This window comes from Necator americanus, chromosome X (assembly GCF_031761385.1).
Source record: "Necator americanus strain Aroian chromosome X, whole genome shotgun sequence".
NCBI lineage: Eukaryota > Metazoa > Nematoda > Chromadorea > Rhabditida > Ancylostomatidae > Necator > Necator americanus.
Genome location: NC_087376.1, coordinates 7,105,306 through 7,130,050, shown reverse-complemented (window position 1 = coordinate 7,130,050; position 24,745 = coordinate 7,105,306). Strand labels below are relative to the sequence as shown.

Here is a 24,745-nt window from a genome sequence, read left to right as displayed (position 1 = left end):
TACAGTTCCGCCTTATGTGATAAAGAAAAGTAATATGTGGTAAAAAAAAAAGAATTTCTCACGTGACGAGAGAAAAAGACAAAAGACGATGGAAAAAACATTAAAAAAATAAGATTAAGAAACATGAAAGCAAATGCGTTAGAATGCTGAGCAGTCAACGACTGGAATGTGACAGTAGCTCATAAAGTTCGGAGACCAAGAACAGATCATATGACCGGTGAAGATAAGCAGAACGTATGGAAAAGTACCGCCCAGCGCCGCTCGCCCGCCCGCCTGCCTGCCACCGCTCGCCTCCACCGCCACATCGATCGAATGAAGTGGACCTCAGCGAGGCATCGTCGAGGTCATTACTGACCAATAATAACGTAGCACGTAAATGTACAACTCAAACAACATCCAGAACACGTCCCCTATTCATTGGAGGTCCCGCTGGAAAATGGCCAACATTTAAATGAGGTTCAACGCTGAGCTAGTTGGAGAAGCTTAAAGTCGTTGTGGGACCCGGCTGCTATTTAAACTGGAGCACCTTTAAATGAAGTTATTCCTGACTAGTTTCTAGGCCGATTAGTTCTAGTTTCGCACACTAAGGACTCAGAAAAATGCAGAGTTGTATTTCTCAGCTGCTGTTTGATGGATTTATGATAATCCAGAGGTGGGGTGGTAGTATTTTCGCTTGCCGTAACGTTTTTATTTCCCGAGGAGAACAGTTGGAACATGTCTTCAATTCAACGTTTACGTTAGTATCCACGATCAATGAAGGAAATAAGGTTGAGAGAGAGTCAGAGCGAAGGGGAGATTTTCAAGAATTGGCTGACAAAGGAGATTCATAAAAAGATGAGGTGGAACAGATATGACAAACACAGTGAAAATCGGTTTGCACGATAATTCTTCGATAATTTTTCACTAAAACAGGAATGAACAATACTACTTGAATATACTTGTAATGTGAGGAATTTTTAATCTATGAATCAATTATTTTTATCATTATTCAATAGTTAATTACCCTACCATGAACGGTTTTCTTTGACTCCACTTGAGAATACTTTCTAACAGAATGTAGCAGTGGTACAACAAAACATGACCTCAAAACACGCGAAATTCAGTTTTTTTTTTACTCAAAAATTAAGGAGAAGTCATGACTAAACTAAGTTTCTCGACAAATATATGGATGTGTCTGTCGTTTTCATGGAATGAGGTTGGATAATGAGGAAAAGAAGCACGTTCTGTTCATATACTCGAGACGCACTTTGTCGTACTGACAAATATCTGAATCCAGTAACTATGCTTTGTTTTGAGATGAGGAGAGATGAAAACGATGTCGGAAGGAAAGCAGATGCATTAGAATTGAATGTTTCGTTGTAACTTCGGAGATAATCCCGGATATCACGACCATATATCAACATTGTTCGAAAACATGTTGCTATAGATGATATCACTCACAAATTAAAGGCAGCCCCCACGAATCTGACGTGCTATGGATTTCCGCTGGACAAACTGTATACAGGGTTGTAGATTGCGGGATCAGCGCTGGTTCCGCCCATCTCTTCCTAATCATAGTAAGTAAAACGGCGTCCGACTTCGACTGCAACTGAAATCGTCGTGAAAAAGACACGGTTTTTCACGACGATTTCAGTTGCAACGCTCCACTTTCGAACACGCGCCGCATCCAGCTGCGCAGCGATCGAAACCAAGTGAGTTCTCCTCGACGGCCTATTCAAGTGAAGCCTATGAATAGGCTTAGGCTGAAGGGACCATAACATATACATGGTGGAGCGTACTAACGTTCCTCGTAGGAACTAAGTCGGTTCCCACGCCGTTTTTTTTTCAGGACGATTGGGGAGAGGTGAGCGAACCACCACCTACCGCAATCTACAGCTCCATCTCTAGTTTTTGCGTGGATTCCCTCACGATGTTCCTAATTGCCGTAAAAAAACGGCCCGGAAGATGCGGCGCCGCACAAGACTGGCGCGCTCCAGTCGAAGTCCTTGTAGAAAATAGTGCGCCAGAACGCCTGAAGCCGCATCTTCCGGGTCGTTTTTTACGGCAATTAGGAACAAATGGACGGAATCACCCCCCTCTCCGTAGTCTCCCATCCCGTATACGAATACTCCACCTGAAATCCGTACCACCTCAGATTCGTGGGGTGATGCCTTTAAACGCCACAAAAAATATAGTGAGGAAACCTTTTGAAATGATCTTCGAGGAAATCCCCCGTTACACTTAAAGGCATCACCCCACGAATCTGAAGTGGTACAGATTTCAGGTGGAGTATTCGTATACGGGATCCTAGATTAAGGAGAGGGGAATGATTCCGTCCATTTTTTGCTATGTGGCGTAAAAAACGGCCCGGAAGATACGGCTTCGAGCGTTCCGGCGCGCTGTTTTCTACAACGAGTTCGATTGGAGCGCGCCAGCCGTGTGCGCCGCATCTTCCGGGTCGTTTTTTACGCCAATTAGCAAGAAATGGACGGAATCACCCCTCTTCATAGTCTCCCATCCCGTATACGAATACTCCACCTGAAATCCGTGCCACCTCAGATTCGTTCGGTGATGCCTTTAACAAATTCACCGAACGCGAAAGAAGGATAAAAGTCGTAACACGAAAAAGAAATCTTCGAGTGTTTTCGACCGCGTCTGTCATGATGATGTGCGTCATTTCTCTGCTGAGATAAGATCTCTCTTCTCGACGTGCTCCAATCGAAGGCGCATCGCGGTCAACTGGTTCAACATTCGTACTATAACTGTCCGCTATGTTGTTTTACTGCTACATCAGCAAAAAATCTGAACAAAACTGTCAGATAACAATCCAAACTCACTGCTGCAAATCCTACCTCACGCCTCAAAGCGGCGCAGCAGTGGCCCTGGCCGTCGGGCAGCTATGGTGGCGAGACTTCGTCTCGGCAGGTTCAACCATGCCACAAAGGTGTCCGGCTAGTAGCCTGGTCCTTGGGCCAAGGCTACAGGCTAGCTAAGTGAGGAGGTAGTACGACGATTCCGGTGCCAGGCTGCTAGCTTGCTAGTGCGACAAGCCGACCGAGGACAACACCCCCGTCGCGTCATACTGCTAATGTCTACTATGTGTTCTTCAGAAGCTAGGGCGTACCCCAGAAGCGACGCGCATTGTCCTCGCCCGGGCAATGTGGCAAATATGCGAGGGCTACCGGCTAGAGGACGAAGCCGGCCAAAGAAGTTAGTCCGCCATCGCCAGTAACATCCAGTGCGCTTGGCAACACTTAACGTTGGGACGCTTACTGGAAGAAGTCGTGAACTGGCAGACAGTCTCAGAAAACGCCGTGTTGACATATGTTGTGTACAGGAGACTCGATGGAAAGGCTCCAAGGCAAGGGAATTAGGCGATGGCTACAAGCTGATCTACCACGGCACATCAAATCGCAACGGCGTTGGTATCATATTGAACGAGTCGTTTAGAAATAGCGTCACAGCGGTGGATCGACTATCGGATCGCTTGATGGCTGTAAAAGTAGATACAGGAGAAGTGGAATTGCGAGTCGTCTCTGCTTATGCGCCACAGATGGGCTGTAGTGAAGAAGAGAAGGCGTGCTTTTGGGAAGATCTGGAGCAGTACGTCCAATCCCTGGAAAGCGAAGAAGTACTTTTAATCGGAGGAGACTTCAACGGACATGTCGGTTCCCGGAAAGACGGATTCGAGAGTTGTCATGGTGGATACGGCTATGGAGCTCGTAACGACGACGGGTTGCGAATCCTGGAGTATGCTGTTGCAAGTGACTTGATCATTGCTAACACGCAGTATCGGAAAAGAAAATCGCATTTGATCACGTACACCAGCGGCGGTCGTGAAACACAAATAGATTTCTGGATGTTACGCCGACAAGATCGCCGACTTCTGCAGGATTCAAAAGTCATCCCTACAGATCATGTCGCTGCCCAACACCATCTGCTCGTTATGGACTTGAAAATCTCCCGTCCAAGGAAGAGACATCCAAGGACTGAAACACAGCGCATCAAATGGTGGAATCTGAAGGATCGAAAGGAGATATTTTTCGCGTCCGTGGCTCCATCTACACTTCCCCACCCTACTCGTAGTGTGGAGGAAATGTGGTTGTCTACTTCCAGCGTTATACGCTTGACCGCGGAAAACACTCTGGGAAAGACGACTCTAGGTAAGCCAAAGGTACAAAAGGCTACGTGGTTTTGGAACGAGGAAGTTCAGGCGGCAATTCGTGAGAAGAAGTCCAAGTATAAGCTCTGGTGGAGGACGCGTCAGCCTGAAGATCGGGGTGCTTACCTAGCGGCGAAGAGGGAGGCTAAGAAGGCAGTCTCCAAGGCGAAGTCGGACCGCTACAAGGCTGTGTACGACATGCTTGATACCAGAGAAGGCGAGCGGGCAGTGTATCGTTTAGTCAGAGCACGTCATCGCTCAACGTTGGATATGGAGCACACCAAGATCGTTAAGGGAGCTGATGGAGCCGTTCTGCGCCGCTCTGGTCAGATCCTGGAGAGGTGGCGAGAGTACTACAATCACTTGTGTAACGAAGAGTTCTGTCATCCTCCCATCCCAACCGTTCCCAGCGTCGAGGGTCCTGTTCTACCAATTACTGCCGTCGAAGTCAGTGCTGCCCTCGCAAAAATGAAGTCGAACAAGGCAACCGGTCCTGATGACATACCTGTTGATATCTGGAAGCTGCTAGGAGATCGAGGGTCCATGTGGCTCGCAACTCTATTTAACAAGATCGTTGCAGAAGGACGGACTCCAGACGTTTGGCAAACTTCCGTGACCGTGCCTGTCTGGAAAGGGAAAGGAGACATTGCTGACTGCACCTCGTACAGGCCTATACGACTGCTCTGCCATACGATGAAGATTTTTGAGCGTGTCCTGGAAGCTCGTCTGAGGAAAATTGTTAGCGTTTCACTCAACCAGTGCGGTTTTGTGAAGGACTGCAGCACTATAGATGCTATCCATGCTGTCCGAATCCTCCTGGAGAAACATCGAGAGAAGAACCGCAGTGTGCATCTTGCTTTTCTCGATCTCGAGAAAGCTTTCGACCGTGTCCCACATGAGCTGTTATGGATGTCCATGAGGTCGCATAGAGTACCAGAAGAATATGTGAGGTGGACGAAGCTGCTTTATGCGAAGCCTACCAGCGTTGTACGATGTGCTGTTGGAACAAGCAGGCCATTCCCTGTACGAGTAGGGGTTCATCAGGGTTCATCCCTCTCACCTCTGCTGTTCATACTGTGCATGGACACGATAACGAAAGAAATCCAGAAGCACCATCCGTGGACTCTACTCTTTGCCGACGATGTCATGCTCGCGTCGGAGTCTCGAGATGATCTTCAGAAACAAGTGCAGTCTTGGAAGGATCAGCTGCAGCAATATGGATTGCGCCTCAACACATCAAAAACTGAGTACATGGAGTGCGGACCAAGGACAGAGGATGGTTCAATTCGTGTTGATGGCACCGAATTAAACAAGGTGAACTGCTTCAGGTACCTTGGATCCAAAGTGACTTCCACAGGCGACATTGATCAAGAAGGTCGAGCACGTGTTAATGCCGCATGGATGAAATGGAAAATGGCAACAGGGGTACTGTGCGACAAGAAAGTCCCTGTTCGACTGAAGTCGAAGATCTACAGGACGGTAGTGCGTCCTGTTGCCCTTTACGGATGCGAGTGCTGGCCGACAACGAAAGCCTTGGAAAGAGTGCTGCACGCTATGGAGATGCGGATGTTGAGGTGGACGATAGGTGTGACGCTAAAAGAGAAAGTATCCAACGACACTGTGCGCTCCATCTTCGGTGTCGTCCCGATAACTGAGAAGATGAAGGAGGCGCAAATGAGATGGTTTGGTCACGTCTTGCGGCGGGAGGAAGAATCTGTTGCCAAAACCGCTCTGAAGCTCGACGTTTCAGGAGTGAGGCCGCGTGGGAGGCCAAAGATTCGCTGGTTAGACTGTGTGAAGCTGGATATGATAGATGCACATTTGTGTAGGCTGATGCAATGGATAGAACCAAATGGAAGACAAGAAGCAGAAAAGCGGACCCTGCAACAACGCGGGACAAACGCTAGGAAGAAGAAGAAGAAGTCTCCGATCCGTACGTCATGATACGGCGAATTGCGAATAGGTAGACACGCAGCTTGACTTTGTTGGCCAACGAGGTCGACTACAGGTATTTTGTTAAGGAGTTGAATGCAGAAGCGGCCTTAGCGAGTCTTTGCTGAATATCTTTCTCGTAGCTGCCATCGTTCTTCAGCATACAGCCCAAATAACAGAACTCATCCACGAGTTCAACAAATTGTCCGTGCACCCTGACTTCTATGCGAGGTCTCGAAGAGGCTCACATCTGCTTGGACCAATTAGGGCGTAGACGTTGCCCATAGGCTGCACCCAGCATGCTGAAGTGTCCCGCTGCTTTCCGCGAATATAACAGCATCGTCGTCTCACTCGCGGTAGATGAAGAGGCACCCAGATGGTGCCAAGACAAGAGGCCGCGCGGGAGGCCAAAGATTCGCTGGTTAGACCGTGTGAAGCTGGATATGATAGATGCACGTTTGTGTACGGCTGATGCAATGGATAGAACCAAATGGAAGACAAGAAGCAGAAAAGCGGACCCTGCAACAACGCGGGACAAACGCTAGGAAGAAGAAGAAGAAGAACAATCCAAACTCAGGTACTTATACCTATTGTTCACTTTCGTGCTCATCACCTTGTAGACTACCGAAAAAGCTGGTCTCGTCCCATTTTGTTCTCATCTCAAATAAAATATGCGAAACAATGCAAAAGTGACGAGAGAAACGTTTCGAAATATTTTTCACTAAATCCCGATGTCAAACGATCAGGTTCGCTAGGGTTTTAATCATTCATGACTTCTTAATTGTCATTAATTTAGTCTGGAAGTTTTTTATGACGAAAATGGAGTTGGAGCTTGAGGGAGGGAGATGGAAAAGGGTGGCATTTCAAAACTGCTCTAGTCAAATTTACTAATTAGACCACAAGAATCACTCTTAAAGGCATCACCCCACGAATCTGAGGTGGTGCAGATTTCAGGTGGAGTATTCGTATACGGGATGGGAGACTACGGAGAGGGAGGTGATTCCGTCCATTTCTTCCTAATTGCCGTAAAAACGGCCCGGAAGATACGGCTTCATTCGTTTTGGCGCACCATTTTGTACAAGGGGTTCGATTGGAGCGCGCCAGTCTTGTGCCACGCCGCATCTTCCGGGCCGTTTTTTACGGCAATTAGCAAGACATGGACGGAATCACCTCCCTCTCCGTAGTCTCCCATCCCGTATACGAATACTCCACCTGAAATCTGCACCACCTCAGTTTCGTGGGGTGATGCCTTTAAAATGTTCGGAATAAAAAAAAAATCCATCTCTCAGGCCAGTCTTTTTTTTTTGTTTTTCGTTAAAAGCACTTGCACGGGTTAACAAGGATTTTCGTGCTTTAAGAACGATTTCTTTTGCTCTTATGAGTTACTGATTTTGGTTTACAAGTTTTTTGTTACTGATTACAAGTTTTGGAGTCCGCAGCCCCCACCCTCATTCGGCCATTTTTATTTGAAAGAAAGGGGGCTGAGAAAAACTCTGCAAAAACAAAAAAAAATAAACTATGCACTAACGAAAGCTGGGATTCTACATATAGACAAGGTGAAGCATGCATAAAATGGTAGAAATAATAGAGTGGAAGGAAAAAGAACTTCAACAATCTTGATAGCTGCTTGAAAGCGATTTTAAAGTAATGAGGTGCTCAAGAATGGCGTAAAAGAAAAAAAAAACGATTGATAGGCATGTGCCAATACATAAAACATCACGATTACAATCACATCGTCACAACATCAACTCGGATTTTTCTACAGAAGAGCACGCGTTCACAATGAGACCTGCGCTTGCGCTGCTACGTTTATCGTTGAAAATATCATCACAAAATAAAATCTACATTTCAGTTATGACTCAATAAGAATCGTCTCAAACTCCTTTCCTCTCTTTTATCCGGAAATATCCTTGCTCTCAACATAAAATCCTCTCACTCTTTCATAATTTCTCAATCATTCTCTTTTTTTGAGGACATTTCTTCCTCATTTCTTCTAATGGTACTCTGTGTCATTAAGTCATAGTTACGACAGAAAAAAATGTGGCGGAGAGAGAGTTAGGAGGGAGAACTCAAGAATGCAAAAATGTTAGAGCACGTGTGGTTCCAGCTGTATCCTTCTCTATTCCTTATAGTGCAAAGAGGAGAATGCAAACATCTGAGGAAGAAGAACGCTGTGGGTATTTGCGAGGACTAGAAACTCATTAAGAAGTGTCTCCTCCCTAATATCAGTGAACTGTTGCGTGGAGGAAAAGTCTAATTATCGACAGTTATGAATGATTTTTCGCTCCAAGTGCTGTTCGATTGAAGCAGTCTCGCCAAAAAACTTACCTGGATGGCTTTTTGCAAGGAAGATCGTAGAAACGAAACCGAACCATAAAATAACTGAGACGTCAAGTAACAATTGCTGTAGAACAAATTGCAGAAGAAAAACATTCATGACATGCTATGAATTGAAAGAAAAAAAAAACGCTACTTAACAGTATCCAAAAGTTTGATTGTGTACTACTTTCTTAAGCTGAACCAAGATTGTTATTGATCTTTATTCTGGCTAACGTTTCGGCGTCGTCGCCTTCTTCAGAGCCTGGAAAAATCAAAGACACGTGTAATCTACTCTCTCAAACGCCTCGTCATCCCACAAGATATGATTTAGCAAACAGATTATTTAAAAGCAACGTCAGAAAAGCAGACCAGCGCTCACCTTGATAGCCACGAAATAGCCAGAATAAAGATCAATAACAATTTTGGTTCAGCTTAAGAAAGTAGTACACAATCAAACTCTACGATGCCAAGATTCAAAGAAGGTCGAACTTGGAACTTACTCAACGAAGTATCCAAAAGATTTGGCAGGTTCATTTTGGTACGTTACTTACGTTTTTCTGGCTAGTGCTCATCCAGAAAAAATGACACCGGCAGCCGTATTACAACTAGAAAATCGGATAAGGGTGGCTAAAATGGCCCGAACATTGGTACAGTTGCGTAAGCGGCTGCGTTCGATGTGCTGGAGTTAGCGGTTGGGATCGAGGTGGGACCATCGCTAGCTCCACTCTGATTGCAGCAATGAGTAGTGATAACGAGGGTCTCCTTTCGATCCGAGCTGCGCTTCACCGTACCGCTTCGAACGCAAAGACTTACGTAACTGCACCATGCTTCACCTCCTTTTATCTTAAAAGACAAATTACGTGTGTCTAGCAGTAACTCAAGCGTTCAAAGCAATTTGTGGATTATTGACTTCGTGAAGAGTTGCTAGCAAAATAATTGAGAGGGACATTGTTTGGCAGAGTGCAACGGATATGTTTCTGTGTGTTCTTTTTTTTTTCTGTTTCTGTTTTACCTGTAGAAAATTTCTACAGGTAAAAACAGGAACATAACCTGCTGATGTTTAACATTCGCAGGGATTCCTTGTTAACAAATATCTAGATTTTTTCACCTTTTCTTTTTTTAAGAAACTACTCTTCTAGAAAATCAATTCTTTTAAGTGGTAATTTTGTTAGTTTTAATCTCTTTCTTACTCAGACAGAGTCTTTAGAAAGGTGTTTATCAGAAAACTTTTGTTAAATTATATATTTTCAAGAGTAGAAAAAAAGCCAAACCCTATACCTCTCGTCAGTAGATGTGGCATAGCATCACATTTTATAATATAATGAGGTCTTGTGCGGGTTACGCCCCTTAAAGAAGTTCGGGAACACTTTTCTGTGATTACGGATCGAGTTTGTCCAATATTTTGGTTGTTTATCTTTTGAAAAATTTCCACCGTTAGCTGTTCACGTAGATAAGAATGAAAAACAACCTGAACAAAGTCTGAAAGTTCCGGATCTGCTGCAGTAGTCCACTAGATCTATTTGTTTTAGATTTGGATATGATTATCCCTCAATCTTTTGTCGCTGTTACTTTAATTTCCGATAGATTCAAATTGACGGTTTCAGCTAATTATTCCTCTTTCGTCAATTTTTTTGCTCATTCTTCTGGAATCTTATGTTTGCAACAGTCTTTAGTACTTTTTTTTAACGCGTATCTTTATTTGTTAGTCATCCTTTAAAAATAAATATTAATTGTATTCTATTTGCAATGTTCGAGATTCTTCAAATATTTTTCTTAAAGTTTTAATAGTTATGGGTAAATCCAAATTTTATAAACTTTTTAAATGCTAAAATTCTTTGAGTTTTGTAGGAATAGCTGACTTTTCTATTCAAATTTTCATTTAAAGCAATAATTATTACACTTATTTATCAGCTATTCGAGTATCCACATTCAGATCCATGCGTCCGATAATCAATCAGGATATCCTCCCACTAGTCATTACTTGTGCTCAGGTTCTGCCAATCATTTCTTACCGTTGCTGTTTCGACGTTTCGACAGCTATCATATTTTCTTCCTGAAATTGAACAAGAACAAACCACCTTTCAGTAGTTCGAACGTTCTCTTGTCTTGAAACCTCGTCATGTTCTGTCTATGTTTTTTAATAGTGTGTCTATGAATTTCCTAGGTGGAATTGTTATTTGTAGGACGTTATCGAAACACTGATCCAGAGTAGTGTGACACTTGAGGCGATAAACGCAGCATTATTCCAAGCATCCTTTATTTAGTCCTCTGAAGACGGCTAAGGTCCCGAAACGTCAGCCAAATAAAGGTCCCATCTAAAAGTCACGTAGGCACACTATTAGAAACCTACCTATTGTTGTTATAGATTTACTATGCAAAATATTTCCTACTGTGTTCTTATCGGTTTATTCGCTAAAGTGGTACCACGATCCGTTCATGTATGTAAAGGTGAGAAGATAGTGTACAGAAAGTACAGGAAATTCCTAAGAACAAATCTAGAAAATTCATTATGAGGATTTGTTTATAATTAATATTTTGTATATAATTTTTAGTGATTTATTTATGCCATAGATAATTTCCATTGTTTAGATCCATATAATGCAACTATTGCATCCACTAGCGCTCAACTAAGGGACTTAAGCGAAGGTGTAGATAATTATGAAGGTGTAGATAATTATTTAATTTTTCCAATATTTTTCTATTTCCTATTAGGTGTCAACTTATTTAGAACCTCAAAAACATTCACACATACCGAACCCTTCAGATTTAATGATATAGGGATTTGTAGTGTTAGAAAACACGGCTTAGTTGGATAGATCTTGTTTTTTTTCAGAAATAATCTATGAAGAGCCCACGACCATTTTGGAACCGATCCCGGATGCGAGGAAAATGCACGGTATGAAGAAGCCATTCACATGGTATACGAAACGGAGACTATGGACGACAGACGATAGTACATTTTTATGGTTCTTTCACATGTTAACGTCCATAAAAGATCCTCCAGAATCGTTTTTCACGATCGATTCATTGCCAGCAACGTTGTCAAAAACGTATGCGCTCAAAAAACGAGCGATTGCATCCTAGAAGTTTATGACATTGAAAATCGTACTGCGAGAGGAGTTAGGCTTACACCTGCGCTCGTTATCCTCGTAAGAAACGCAGTAAACCTATTTTTGCTGGGAACACCATAGAATATGCATTTGGTTTTGATTTAAAGCGTATGTCAGCTGCTGTTTCACGTTGTAATGTTCGCGGCACGAACGGGATCCCAAACGCACGAATTTATTGACCCCTATATACTAAAATATGCAAAATATTCTACTCCTTCTTTATGTAGTGATCGTTGGTGCTAACAGTATCGATACTCGACAAACAAATGCTCGGAAGGGACATTTGTTCGTGTACACTTTACATTCCGGAATGTTCTTTCCAACTCCAGGTAAATCAAAGTTTGTTATATTTTTATTTCTCCATCTTTAGGTTTCAATTCTTTTCCAATTTATGCTATTAATTACTTCTTTTTCCTATAAAAAAACTATTTCAGTGGACGTTTCATGGTCAGCTACTTTAAAAAATCGTCCTGCACTTCCTTCTTGGTTACATCTTGTACCGTCTCGCCACAAAGCGATCGCTTATCTTGTTGGTACGAATTCCACCCATTTCTTCAATTTTTTTCGAAACATTTTCTTTATTACTTCTTATTTAATAGACGCGTATTTCTCGTACTTTCTGTGCTAATTTTCGTTATAATTTGTTTTCACTTTGGGACTGGGCAGTAGATCTGGAATATAATGCTAGGATCTAAATGAAGTGTAGGTGGTGGTCGGAAAATACTGGGATTTTACGCAAATTTGATTCGCTAATGGGTACTCCGCATATCGCACGTGTTAAAAATACGAAACAACCATGAAATGTGAAATAAATTAGGACTCCTTAATTAACTGAACAACCACCGTGATGAATGATGGTGAATGGCGGGTCTGTGTTGAACATGCAGCGGAACATTCTTTATAGGCAACATACCAGGATATTGGAGGTGTTAGGATCTCTCCATTAGGCAACGTTGAAGGTACAAGTCATGAGCATGAACACGATTATATGTCCCAAAAAAAAACGGGGCGGAAAACGAACTTGTCGACCGAATTTTCCTGCGACGCATCTAACAACGTGCCATGGATGTGCGAGCGAACGGAAGAGACTGCATCAGCGGTTTATTGTCTGTCCACTCGCACGCAATCGCAGTGTGTATGCACACGTGACACGTTCTTTGGTGCGTTGTAGAAACGTTTGAGCGACGTGTTCCCAAAGCCCTCCTTTAGGACAACTGGAGGAGATGAGCGTGATTGCACTGATACTCATAATCTACACTTTCAATCCCACCCGTGCTGTAAAAAGGTCCCAACGTCGCCATATTTACGGTAAGCTGAATTCAAGATCAGGGCTCAGAATGAAAAAGTGTTTTTCTAGTTCACTCGTACTTCGTCCCTTAAGATCTAATGGAATTAACCCTAAAAGTAATCGAGCTGAAACTCACCACTACTCCAGTAATGAGGTTTCAAACGCCTATTTGTCCTGATATAGGTGAGACGTGCCGTGGGAGTAGAGAGGGTGCCTGGGACAGGTGAAAACGACCTGACCCTCTGCGCAATTGAGTTGGCGGCTGGTTTTGGAAAAGCGGAGTGATGGAGCGTGGCTCTTAGGGTCGAGAGAGGGCCCTGGCTAGCATCACTCACTGCTCCAGTTCGTGAGGGTCCCATCTCGATCGCGACCGCACGCGCCACGGCGCCGCTTCGCTTACTCAGCTGCACCGAGTACAGGTCGTTTTGATCTGACTGTACAAACTGTGAGCAATGAATTATTGGTATTAAATCGTTGGAGCTAGTTACAGTCATTCGGTCGAATTTGTATGAAATACATTTTTTTCAAATATTTGTTTGTTTTCTCGTTGTGCTTTGGTGGGATAAATTCTGCGTGTTTTTTTTTCTGAAGTGTTGGGAATTACGCGAAAAGTGCGTTGATTTTGTGAAAAATTGATGGTTAGAATAGAAAGTTAGAGCAGCTACGAGTTTAGATACGTATGGTCGGATCAAAGCGACATGAAGAAATTGCGTAAGTTGTTGCGCTCGAAGCGGCGCTGTGGAGATAGCGGTTGAAATCGAGGTGGGACCATCGCCAACGGAAGCAATAAACGGTGATAGCGGGGTTCTCACTCGACTCTAACTGCTGCGCTCCACTGCATCGCATCGAGCGCAACGCCTTACGCAACTATACCGTGCTTCATTTCGTTTTGACTTTACTATACTCAGACAGCCCGTCTACAGTGCACGTGCACATCACCCCACCTTGTTGGCATAGGTCCGTCAAAAGTGTGTAGCATCTTTTGGGAGCCACTCTAACATTCTCTTAGCTCGTCTATCGCTGATTCTCCTCATAATGTGACCAGTCCAACTTTGGCATGGTTATCAGTTTATAGTTATTAAAGGCAGCGTGTCATGGAATTGACGTGATGTGGAAACTCCTGAGAAGACGTAGAGTTCGAGTTGTAGATGGCGGAAAGGAGCCTGACTCCGACCAATTCCCCCTAGCAAAAAACGGCGTGGGAACTGCTTTAATTCCTACGAGGTACGTAAGAACGTGCATTCTTGTACACGTTTCCTCACTAGTCTTCGACCGCTCGCTCGTGGTCGCGGCGCGTGCCAAGGGGTGGCGCGTTGCAACTGTTTTTGTAGGAAATCACGCTGTGTTTCACGCCGCTTTTTTACGACGATTAAGGAAGTATAGGCGGTGCCATGCTTGTTTCCGTAATTAACAACTCTGTGTTTCTCTGCAGTGTTCTTACCATGTCGATTTCGTTATACACTGGATTTAATTCGCATGTATCCATAAACGACAATCTCATCCTCAGTTTTTGTTCCTCATTCTTTCATTTGAGGCTTGAAGCCGCAGGGAAGTTAATGAGTAAACTGTTGTTAAAGGCGTAATCCACTGTGATCCGTGTGGGATTTTTAGTAATTAGTGATCGTGTGTCATAAATAAAGGCGATAAAATCGAGCACTTTTTAAGCGTGAATCCCTCCTTTCACTCGTTGGGTACAACGATACGCAATTATTAACGGAACGCTCTTTTAAATGTACTATTATGGAGAAATTACATGCGGTCGCGAAAAATATGGCTAAAAAACTGTTCAGATCTGCACACTCTATTATACTACAAATCAAATTCTTTTCTTTCCAAAAAGAAAAAAAAAAAAACGAAAGGGCATTTTACTATTGCTCCTGGTAGGATACATATTAAAAGTGCACGTATTTATTTCATTTCTAAGATGCTTTTGTCTTTTTTTTCCAGACAACAGCGAGGTACCTCATACTTAATTAATTGTACTTAATTATTATTATTAATTATATTATTAATTGTATTTTATTATTTTCATATAAATAAACAAATTACAAATTCTAATTTTTTTTTTATAATAAACCCCCCAACTGTCGCCGTTCTACCACTTTTAAGGTCACCTCATTTTTTCAACTTTTCGAATTGAGATCACCCATCTTCTCTAACTGCTTCAGTCGTGAGGTGGCTGTCTATTTATTGATCGATGTATTTTGGAAATGTTGCAAGAAATATCGCGTATTGAATATCAGAAACTGGTATTTTGCAATCAATCTAATATTTAAAAAATATTCAGGAACCCCTGTGACGGGAGCGAGACAAGTGACCGTTCATGTTTTCGCGAAGCGACTGGACACATTTGAGACGAAACAACAGTACATTGTTATTTCACTTGCTGAGGATGGTAAGTTGTTCCTATTCCTACGAACCGCAGTGCGTATTGTGCCGGTCTGACGCGTCACGTTGTCAAAGGGGATGACCACTAGTCTCCTGCTTCTCTGATTCTCGTGATCGATGGCGACGATGATGTCGATGTTGAGGAAAAGAAAAGTTTCCTACAACTAGCACTGGTCCATAGGAACAAGAACATTTCTATTGATGCTAATTACATTAAAAAAGGAATGGAAAGTTATCCGAAAGAGAAGAAAAACAAGAAGGAATTAACTCTAAAAGATTTACGGATTTTATCCTCTCATCGATTATACTCCCAAAGATCAGTATTCGCCGTCTATTTCTTTCTCTAACTTTACAAAATACAGAATGAACTGTTAAATCCCCAACAAGTCATCCCTATCACGCATGAAATAAATAGTAAACTTTAAAAACTACATTCAGAAACAATGTTGCGATAACTTCACAAGAAGTTTCCTAGAAAAGATTGTAAGGAAACACAAAGTGGACTCCCTGCCGCCAAATGTGACAACAATGATCACATTCAATAATTCCGTTCGGGACTTAGGCCTTAAAGGCATCACCACACGAATCTGAGGTGGTACGGACTTCAGGTGGAGTATTTGTATACGAGACAGTGGATTATGGAAAGGGGTGTGATTACGTCCATTTCTTCCTAATTGCCGTGAAAAACGGATCCCGTATACGAAAACTCCACCGGAAATCCTTACCAACCCAGCTTCGTGGGGTGATGCACTTAACCAGAATTTTTGAGTGAGATGAATTGTAGTCAGCGTCGAATGCGCAAGTAGTGTAAAAAGTAAAGTAAAGTGTAGTTAAAAGGGCGAAAAGAAGTGAGTGATGCCAACTTTTTTGCCTATGTTAAAGTTCCGAGCGGGTATAGCGCACCTTGTAAGAGGTTCTGCTGCTAGTACGTGGTCGAACGTTTGGAACCGCTCTAGGGCAAAACAGTCTTTTATCCCTCCGGAATCGATACATTGGTGCAACAGTCATTTAGGATGATAAAAAATGTGACTTGATACATCATCTAGCCCTCATAATACATTGTATAGAGAACGAACATGGTAGCAAACCTTAAACGAGTCTGGATTGGAGTTAAGCGCGTTTGGGGGCTACCAACGGAATTGAATAGCGCCAGATACCTCATCGTTATCTTTTATTGTCTTTTGTGGAGGTGGTCCTCTATTTAATTCACTTCAATTCACTGCGGAGAACACTTTTGCACCCTACACGCAATGGAATCCACTCATTTCCATTCATCCTTAACCTCGACATTCTTCGACACAGTGGATTTTCTTGTTGTTCGTTAGTTTTCTATTTTCTGGACAAGAAATTCTTCTTGCTGGGGTTTTTTTCCGTTTTTTTACATTTGAGCAAATGAAAAAAAAGGCGGGACTGTCTTGCGGACAAACAACTGTACAATCCTTTACACTTTTTATTACTTATTTTTTTTCTTTAAATGTACATATCATATTTCAACAAAAAGTAACACATGTAGTTTCACAGGATTTTTTCATTCCTTTTTCGCAGAACGTTACACTCGAGCAACGCAACAAATAATTGATATCCATGCAACGAATGTAGAAGCCGAAAGTCTACTCTCCGATCGAACAGGACTCGTAGGTACGAGGGATCGTTCATCTTCTTATACATTGTAAAAGGAATTTTTTTATTTAGGTCGGCTCGAGAAATCAATTCGGGACGCATTCCGTGGTAGGGACGTAAATCCCTACATTTATATGGTTCAGCCAGAATTTCAGGTCCCACAGGGAAAAGAACATTTGTTCCGAAATCAGAGAAGTAGGAGGTGAGATTTTTTATATGCTTCAAACTCAGTGATCAGCTAACCTGAAAGGCTTGTAAGAATGAAGGAATCTAGTAGCTTCTCGAGGAAAAGTGGTGATAAATGCCATGAGTTTGAAGGTATTAATTTCACCTTTTTTTCCTCATAGTCAGTTCCTACAACGATAAGTGACAAATTTCCACTTCTGAATAAGATAAAATATTTGTTTAAACACCTTAATCATTTCAGCTCACTCATTTCTATCGGAACACAACGTGGATTCTATCCAACCGTACACAAATTAATCCACAACTTACAAACAAATCCATCATTTTGTAAGAAGCAACGTCTTGTTGCGTTAAATAAGTACTTCGCACCAACATTTGAAGTGGACTGGTGCAGAACAAGAATCGTAAGTGAACAGTGTTTTCCTGGATCACGATAGTTTTTTTTTTTTGAAATCTGCTTTTTAAGCGCAATATCACTATGCTGCATGATTTTGTCGAAGGCGATGTGAAAAGTGAGAGATACGATGTTAACGTGGTGACAGACTTACAGGTGAGGGCAGTCAAAAAATTATATCGCAAAAAATTTTATGGAACAAATGAATTCAGTTAGATGAATGAAATAAGCCGCCGCAATTGCGTGAATGAGTTTCGTGCTGGAACAGGACAGTGAGAGGAAGGAGTACGTAAGAAGTGCGCGTTGCATGACAGACGCGTCGCGGTCACATGGTTGAACACGCTCGGCACACGCTTATTTTGCTTTCTTTTTGCTTTTCTTTTTTGCTTTTTCCTCAACATCGAGTTTTTTGTACGGCAACTCCGCGGCTTGCTCGCCAAGGTTCGCTATGCAGTTATTATATACTATAATGGAAAATAGAAAATGTAGAATTTATTCTAGTATTTTTAGAGAATCGCACATTCACCTTCAGTTATTTTGTTCCAAAATAACAAATAGCGCCATTTGCCATAATTTGACTTGAGACCGAGATGTTTTAAGTTATTTTTTTTACTGGATACATGTAACGCTTTAAATCTTCAAATATTAAAAGATCACAATTTTCAAAAGTAATAGTAATTGTTAATAGTAATAGTGTAGTATAGCACGTATCACATATAGCCGAACATTACACAGAAATAAAGGATATCGATAACAAAAAGAAAAGTGAAACTTTAGATTCCTTCCTAAGTGCTGTACGTAACTTGTAACTTAATTTTTGCTTACTGTAAATAGGTATAGAAAATTTCAGAAAAAAAACTCCGCACCTAATTTTTCAGAGGTAATTTCTATAACTCATGATAGCATTTCCATGGCAATTTCTGGAAAGATGAAATCCTTTACCCAATAATAGCATTTCTATACCTAACTTTTAAAACAAAGTTGGATAAATTTTTTCTGCATTCCTTCTGGAATAGAATGGAATGTTGGGCAAAAAAACTTTGGTTTAGAAAAAAATTGTAGGAATCTTTGTTTCAGGTTACTGCCACTCCTGCTGAGCCAATACGTGAAATTAGTGCTGTTTCTGATGGATATACATTCTGGGAAAGTGTCCTGGTTTTCCCTTTGATTGCTGTTTTTTGTATAGTACTTGTACTTGTGTTGAGTTTAATTTTCTTTGGACGAAGAGAAGGACAACAATGGAGGGACTATAAGACACCAAAGTATGTTGTATGTCTATTAGTTAGCTACAAAATTAATTATAATGTAGTAATATAATTGTAATTATAATGTATTTTGTAATTATAGGGAACAGTTGGACGAGTATGTCAGTGTACGTCAAAGTCAAAGACATCTACGAGAACTTTCAGTTCAACGACAATTGCTCCTTATGGCTGGTGGACGTGATCATCCGTCTCCACCATACGGTTCGACTAATTTAATTCAATTTAATGTATTATTAGGATTTACTCGAATTCTATTATTATTTTGTTTTAAGCCCAAGCTTCATGCATCTGCTTTTATTTTTATACATTATTTTAATATTTGACAGGTGTTCATTCGTTCTTACAACCGAGATACAAAAGTGTTGTGAATGGTGTTGACTCAGTAGGAAGGTTCAGCAAGAGTGCAAGTAAATTGAATGATAATAACGGTCAGTTCTCGGATGTATTTATGTAATTTTACTTGTCATTATTATTTATTACATTATTTATTTTCACAGAAATATACACAAAAAAGTTTTTTCTTGTGGATTATGATATAAATGAGCAATAAAGAAATATTTCAGATGAAACCACAGACCTATTATCCGGATCCGAGTCAATACCCGTCGGGAAACAAACAGTAGCCGAAGCGGCAAGACAATGTGGAAGTTCACTACACTTATATAGGAATCCATTAGAAAGTGAGACGGATGAGGAGAACGAAAATGATAGCCTTGATGAAAAGGATATTACAGGCGCATAACATATTATTAAGATTAGGAAATTCTATTATTATACTTGTAAATATACTACGTCTTTCTAATAATTTGCACAAATTTGTCATCACATCAATTTTATGACTATGACGGTTAAAGAATACAAATATTACATTCGTCGGAGATCACATCAAAAAATATCTGTTGAAATAGATTTTAAAAAAGAGACCAGTTCATACTCGAATAGCAATCACATCGTCGGACCCGTCACCGAAGACCATCCATAAATGTACTTAGTAAAAAAAAAAGACCAACATTAAGGACAACCTGGCCTTGAAGCTCCAGGACGAAAAACTGCAAAAGAACAGTTGGATCTTTCTGAATTTCTCCCAATATTTATTCGACAGAAGAATTTTCCTCAACCTACCTCCGGGATCATCTCCTAGATCGATATGAAAAGCTGTTGGAACAACAGAACGACGTAGAGCCCAAACCTGAAATATCCTCAGGTTTATATCGTTGCAATTTTTAAAGGTTTTTTTAAGAGACAGGATTAAACTTTCTGTGTTTTATAATCGTTAGAACGATGTGTTCATAACGAATCTAGTTTTTTTCCTCGTTTTTGTTAAACAACAGATAAGTACAAATCGAATAAACAATGAATTATTATTTATAATTATTTGAGCCATATGAAAATATAAGGAATAAATAAATAATTAACAGAACTGTGTCATGCATAAATTGTGATAAAATCACCTATGATTAGCTGAATTACTTCTAGCGTGATTTTCACGTGTTTCGAACGCAGTTAACTCTCAAGTCGATAAAACTAGTGAAATCAATGTAGCGCCATGATAAGGTTCTATATATAGGAAATGTGATGAAGAAGTTCTGTGCTCAAACTTATAAGGATCTGGGGAACAAATCGAGAAATCAATGAAAGCAAAAAAACAATGTTTACTTTGATGAAATAGTAAGAAAAAAATAATGTACCTCTTTTATCCGCGAGCTGAAGGCGGGGAGATTTTTGCAACTTAATTAAGAACTTCTTTGTCTTTCTTGTTACGGTTTTCACATTTTCAAGTTCTATATTATTATTACTGCTTACTTACTTACTTACTTAACGCCCACGAGTCTGGGGTGGTAGGGGTTTCAGGCGGGTAGGCCTATACGCGGTCGTAGATTGTGGGTAAGAGCGTGACTCCGTTCATCTCTCCCCGTATCAGTGTACCGGACGACCCTAGAATTGTTTTTTACGACGGCTTCTGTCGCAATGCGCAACCGTTGTGCCCGGCCTCCCCTGCAATTCCTCCGAATTGGTTTTCGACGAATTGCGTCCTCTATTGAAGCGTAGGGGGGACGCGCTGCAATAGAGGACGTCGTAAGAAACAGCGTTCCGGGATCGTCCGTTTACATTGATACAGGGAGAAATGAACGGAATCATCCTCTCCTCCACAATCTACGACACTGTATAGGCACTACCCGCCTGAAACCCGTACCACCCCAGATTCGTGGGATGGCAGGTGTTGCAGCCTCACGCGGCTATCCGCATCTTCGGCGAGCGCGTGTCGTCCATAACATATGCGAGCCCAATCTGTTCAATCTTCAGCTAGAGTTCGCAATCCATTTGTTGCTGTTCCATAAGCGGCGGAACTTCGCGTCTCGACAGAAGTCTCTGTCAACGCCAATTGTCTTCAGATCTTTCTTTCCCATCTCAAACCCAGATAACAGAACTCACCCACGAGTTCGATAGGTTGTTGGTCCCCACTCAATTCCGTTGAGACCATCGAGGAGACCCACATCTGCTTGCATTTATCAGGGCGGAATCGCAGTCCATATGCTATAGTTAATTTCTATACAAGGTGAGCAACATGTTGCAACTTCGCGCTGCTAGAATCGATTATTACTACATCGCTCGAGATACTCGAGATCCACCAGGGGACGCATAGACGGCGCTACACGAGTGAGGAATCATTTCGTCAATCCATATCGAACGGATAATCTTTGTCATCTCACGAATCCCAGAAGGAGGAGAAGATTTCAACATTCCTGCCCAAATTCCATCGTCTCTGCCAGATTTCCCATTCTTCGTTTTTTGTATACACACAGGAACCTCCGACTCCGACGGTGGGTCTTCGCTGACCGTCGTGTCCTTCCTTTTCCGTTTCCTTCAGATGGGGAGTTTTGCCTCGCCGACAGCGACTCCGTTGTCAGTTTTCAGGACAAGCGAACACCTCTTCATCTACACTGCCTTGCCAGAATATAGGGTTTTCTCGGGTTCCTATCGTCCAACACCTTCTCAAACTCCTTCGCTCTTGACGTCCACTCGTTCTCACGATCACGTTTTTGCTGACGACAGAACCTTCTTCTCAGACGCTTTTCTTGGCTGAAGTCATCAGTAGCGAGGGTTACGCACATAGAATTTTACGTGTATATTGTCTTCGCAAATGCAGTGGCAAACTTTTTCTCCGACCCTAGAAATCGGAACGCTTTCTCTGCACTGTCCTGAATGCATTTAGTGAAAAAGCCAGCATAATCCACTCTCCTCCTGGTCCATAACCACAATATTGATCGTCACTTGTTGGCGAAGCTTCTTTCTGCATTCCATGTTTTTTTCAGATCTGCCTGGTCGAACTTCGTTTGATATCGATCTTTTTCAGGAACCGTACCATAAAGCTGAGAAGAACTGAGCGGTGGTCGGAATCGAATGCGATGTCCCAGACCGCTCCAGATCTTCCGATCTCTAGGGGTGTTGTCTTGCTTTGTCAGAACGTAATCGAGCTTAAGAGTCGACATCTTCCGCTTTCGCTGATCTTCAAGCATGAGGATGTGTCTTGTCACGTAAGCTGATGGCGTCGATGACTCCTCTTGAATGTGGATACAGTAATGAGGTTCGTTTGTTCGCAAAGATCTATCAGACGATTTCCGTCGTCCGATGTTGGCTCCGTGGAATAAAGCCATTTTCCGACCACATCGTTGTTCAAGTCCCATCTTTCCTTTCACATCAATTCCGAGAATTACTTTCTGCTAGCTTGGTATCTTGGATATCAGCGTATTGATTTCTTCATAAAAGGCGCCCTTATTATAGTCCTCAGCGGTTTCCGTAGGTGCATAAACACTTACGATTCGGGGTTCAGGTCCTGTGTGATCTCGCAAACGTTCAAAGGCGCATCTTTTGAACGAAACTCCTCCACCAATTTGTTGTAAGCGTTCCTAACAGCCACTGCGAAGCCTCCTACATTCCTTTCAACATCGCCGCAGTAGATGGTGTAGTTTTCGATGTTGATGACGGGACTTCCTCACATATCGCAGAAGTCTGGACAGAGCGGTTTGTTGGAGTTCACTTGACAGCGAACGGCAGTTCAATGTTACCAGACGGATAAATGTTGCTAAAGATTCCATGTTTCCCTCAGAAATTCGACCTTTCAGTGTATGATGCTGCACGACAGTACCTCTTTATAATGCATGGGAAGCTTTTGCCATGCAGCTCGTACGCTCCCAAGCCGTCTACTCAAGTGCGTGATTGTGTTTAGTAAAAACAGGGCCGCTTCGAACAGGAAACAATCAGACTTGTATACGCCCCTATTATTATTATTATTATTATTATTATTATTATTATTATTATTATTATTATTATTATTATTATTATTATTATTATTATTATTGTTATTATTATTATTATTATTATTATTATTATTATTATTATTATTACTATTATTATTATTATTATTATTATTATTATTATTATTATTATTATTATTATTATTATTATTATTGTTATTATTGTTATTATTATTATTATTATTATTATTATTATTATCTTTATTATTATTATTATCTTTATTATTATTATTATCTTTATTATTATTATTATCTTTATTATTATTATTATTATTATTATTATTATTATTGTTATTATTATTATTATTATTATTATTATTACTATTATTATTATCTTTATTTTTATTATATTTTCAATTATTTCATTCCGTAGTTGTTTTTCACTCTTATTTCTGTGTAGTCTTCCTTTTAATCAACACCAATTTCTTGCCTGACTATTCCTCTTTCCTCCCCTTCCTCACCGAGAAAGGTTTGCTAGCGCATTGTATAATAGTTAGCTCAATAAAAAAAACGAATGATCGTGTAGATTCTACGGTGAAAATTGAGTGAAGGTCTTTAAATATACTGAATACTTCGTGATACAGAATGTCTTTTAATTAGTGCGGTATAGTCGAGCCTCAACGTTGCTCTCCTCTTGAAATTATCCCGCACATTCCTCTCAGACAATATTATAGAAAGGGGATTTTCAAGATGACGAACGCTTCACATAATAGGCTCGTTGTCGTCTTGCAAGGTATCGATTGTGACGTCTCGTCTGAGATGTGAGGTATGAGGAATACATCTTCTCATAGCAGATATAACACCAAAAAAAGAATGTTTCGTATCAAATCCTAAGCATTCACATTTTACGGGCATGCGAACAATTTTTTTTTTCAAAAAGAAAATAGAAACAGTAGACGTAAGACCTGTTAGCATCAAGGTCACAACATGGCTAATTCTTCTGAATTCCTTATACATATGTAAATTAGCCAGGATTCACATTAACGGACATTAACACTTAGTGGTTAACAAGCCAATATTCCAAATTTTCAGCTCGTTTATAAGATTGGAAACAATCGATTTTTACAGAGATCAAACATTTCTGTTGCGTTCCATCGAGATTTTTGATCGACTGAGATTAACATTTGAAAAATGAAAAATATTTTTGATTATAACGGAGACTCAATTTTTCTCAACTTTAAAAGTACCTAAATGAAAAATAGAGGAGGGGTATAAACACGAATCCTAACACCTCTATTGTTGAATCTGTCCGCAAACTTCGAAAAAAGATAATAAGACCTCAATTGTTGGATTGACAGGAGTATAACGATAAAGAATTTAATGATTTTCTCCATAACAACTCATTATAAATCAAAAAAGTTCTATATTATTATTATTATTATTATTATTATTATTATTATTATTATTAGGATAAAGGATAAAGTTTCTGGCGTTAATCAATCCGCTTGGGATGCGCCCCCACGTTCACTTCAATTCAGAATCGTTTGAGGTTTACGAACGTGTATCTGGCCTATACAATGACTTGCGGTGGCTAGCCGATGTGTCAAGTCAGTGTTTTTATCCTCCCAGACAAGTCTGGTACCAATTTATCGACCCCGGAGGGATGAAAGGCTTGGTGAGCACTAGGGCGGATTCGAACCTCCGATCGATTGTGCAGGAAGCGGAACCTCTAACCGCTACACTACACCCGCCCCCATTATTATTATTATTATTATTATTATTATTACTAATATTATTATTATTATTATTCCTAATATTATTATTATTATTATTATTATTATTTTGA

General features: G+C 41.1%; 6 protein-coding genes across 7 annotated transcripts; 4 read left to right on the top strand and 2 right to left on the bottom strand.

Annotated features, from left to right (window-relative positions):
- Positions 1-2,878: 2,878 nt before the first annotated feature.
- On the top strand, positions 2,879-6,085 carry RB195_021696 (uncharacterized protein; the record flags this gene model as incomplete). Of its 2 annotated transcripts, XM_064208565.1 has the most annotated exons (2): positions 2,879-2,923; positions 3,317-6,085. In XM_064208565.1, the coding sequence occupies 2 exons, from the start codon at positions 2,879-2,881 to the stop codon at positions 6,083-6,085; spliced, it is 2,814 nt and encodes a 937-aa protein (XP_064064445.1). The 2 variants fall into 2 exon arrangements, with proteins under 2 accessions (XP_064064445.1, XP_064064446.1); XM_064208564.1 differs by lacking the exon at positions 2,879-2,923 and having other exon boundaries at positions 3,470-6,085.
- A 287-nt stretch (positions 6,086-6,372) lies between these two features.
- RB195_021695 (uncharacterized protein) lies at positions 6,373-6,618 on the top strand (the record flags this gene model as incomplete). Its single annotated transcript, XM_064208563.1, has 1 exon — positions 6,373-6,618. The coding sequence occupies one exon, from the start codon at positions 6,373-6,375 to the stop codon at positions 6,616-6,618; it is 246 nt and encodes an 81-aa protein (XP_064064444.1).
- Positions 6,619-10,764: 4,146 nt separating this feature from the next.
- Positions 10,765-19,385, top strand: RB195_021694 (uncharacterized protein; the record flags this gene model as incomplete). Its single annotated transcript, XM_064208562.1, has 14 exons — positions 10,765-10,840; positions 10,982-11,056; positions 11,226-11,345; positions 11,730-11,831; positions 11,937-12,035; positions 15,078-15,185; positions 16,724-16,816; positions 16,871-17,000; positions 17,226-17,388; positions 17,451-17,534; positions 18,456-18,640; positions 18,726-18,844; positions 18,970-19,071; positions 19,207-19,385. 14 exons carry the CDS (start codon positions 10,765-10,767, stop codon positions 19,383-19,385), a joined length of 1,635 nt encoding a protein of 544 aa, XP_064064443.1.
- Positions 19,386-21,244: 1,859 nt separating this feature from the next.
- On the bottom strand, positions 21,245-21,756 carry RB195_021693 (uncharacterized protein; the record flags this gene model as incomplete). Its single annotated transcript, XM_064208561.1, has 2 exons — positions 21,245-21,506; positions 21,587-21,756. 2 exons carry the CDS (start codon positions 21,754-21,756, stop codon positions 21,245-21,247), a joined length of 432 nt encoding a protein of 143 aa, XP_064064442.1.
- Positions 21,757-21,912: 156 nt separating this feature from the next.
- Positions 21,913-22,329, bottom strand: RB195_021692 (uncharacterized protein; the record flags this gene model as incomplete). Its single annotated transcript, XM_064208560.1, has 1 exon — positions 21,913-22,329. One exon carries the CDS (start codon positions 22,327-22,329, stop codon positions 21,913-21,915), a length of 417 nt encoding a protein of 138 aa, XP_064064441.1.
- Positions 22,330-22,803: 474 nt separating this feature from the next.
- Positions 22,804-24,745, top strand: RB195_021691 (uncharacterized protein; the record flags this gene model as incomplete). The annotated part of the gene is made up of 2 exons (XM_064208559.1): positions 22,804-23,328; positions 24,617-24,745. The coding sequence occupies 2 exons, from the start codon at positions 22,804-22,806 to the stop codon at positions 24,743-24,745; spliced, it is 654 nt and encodes a 217-aa protein (XP_064064440.1).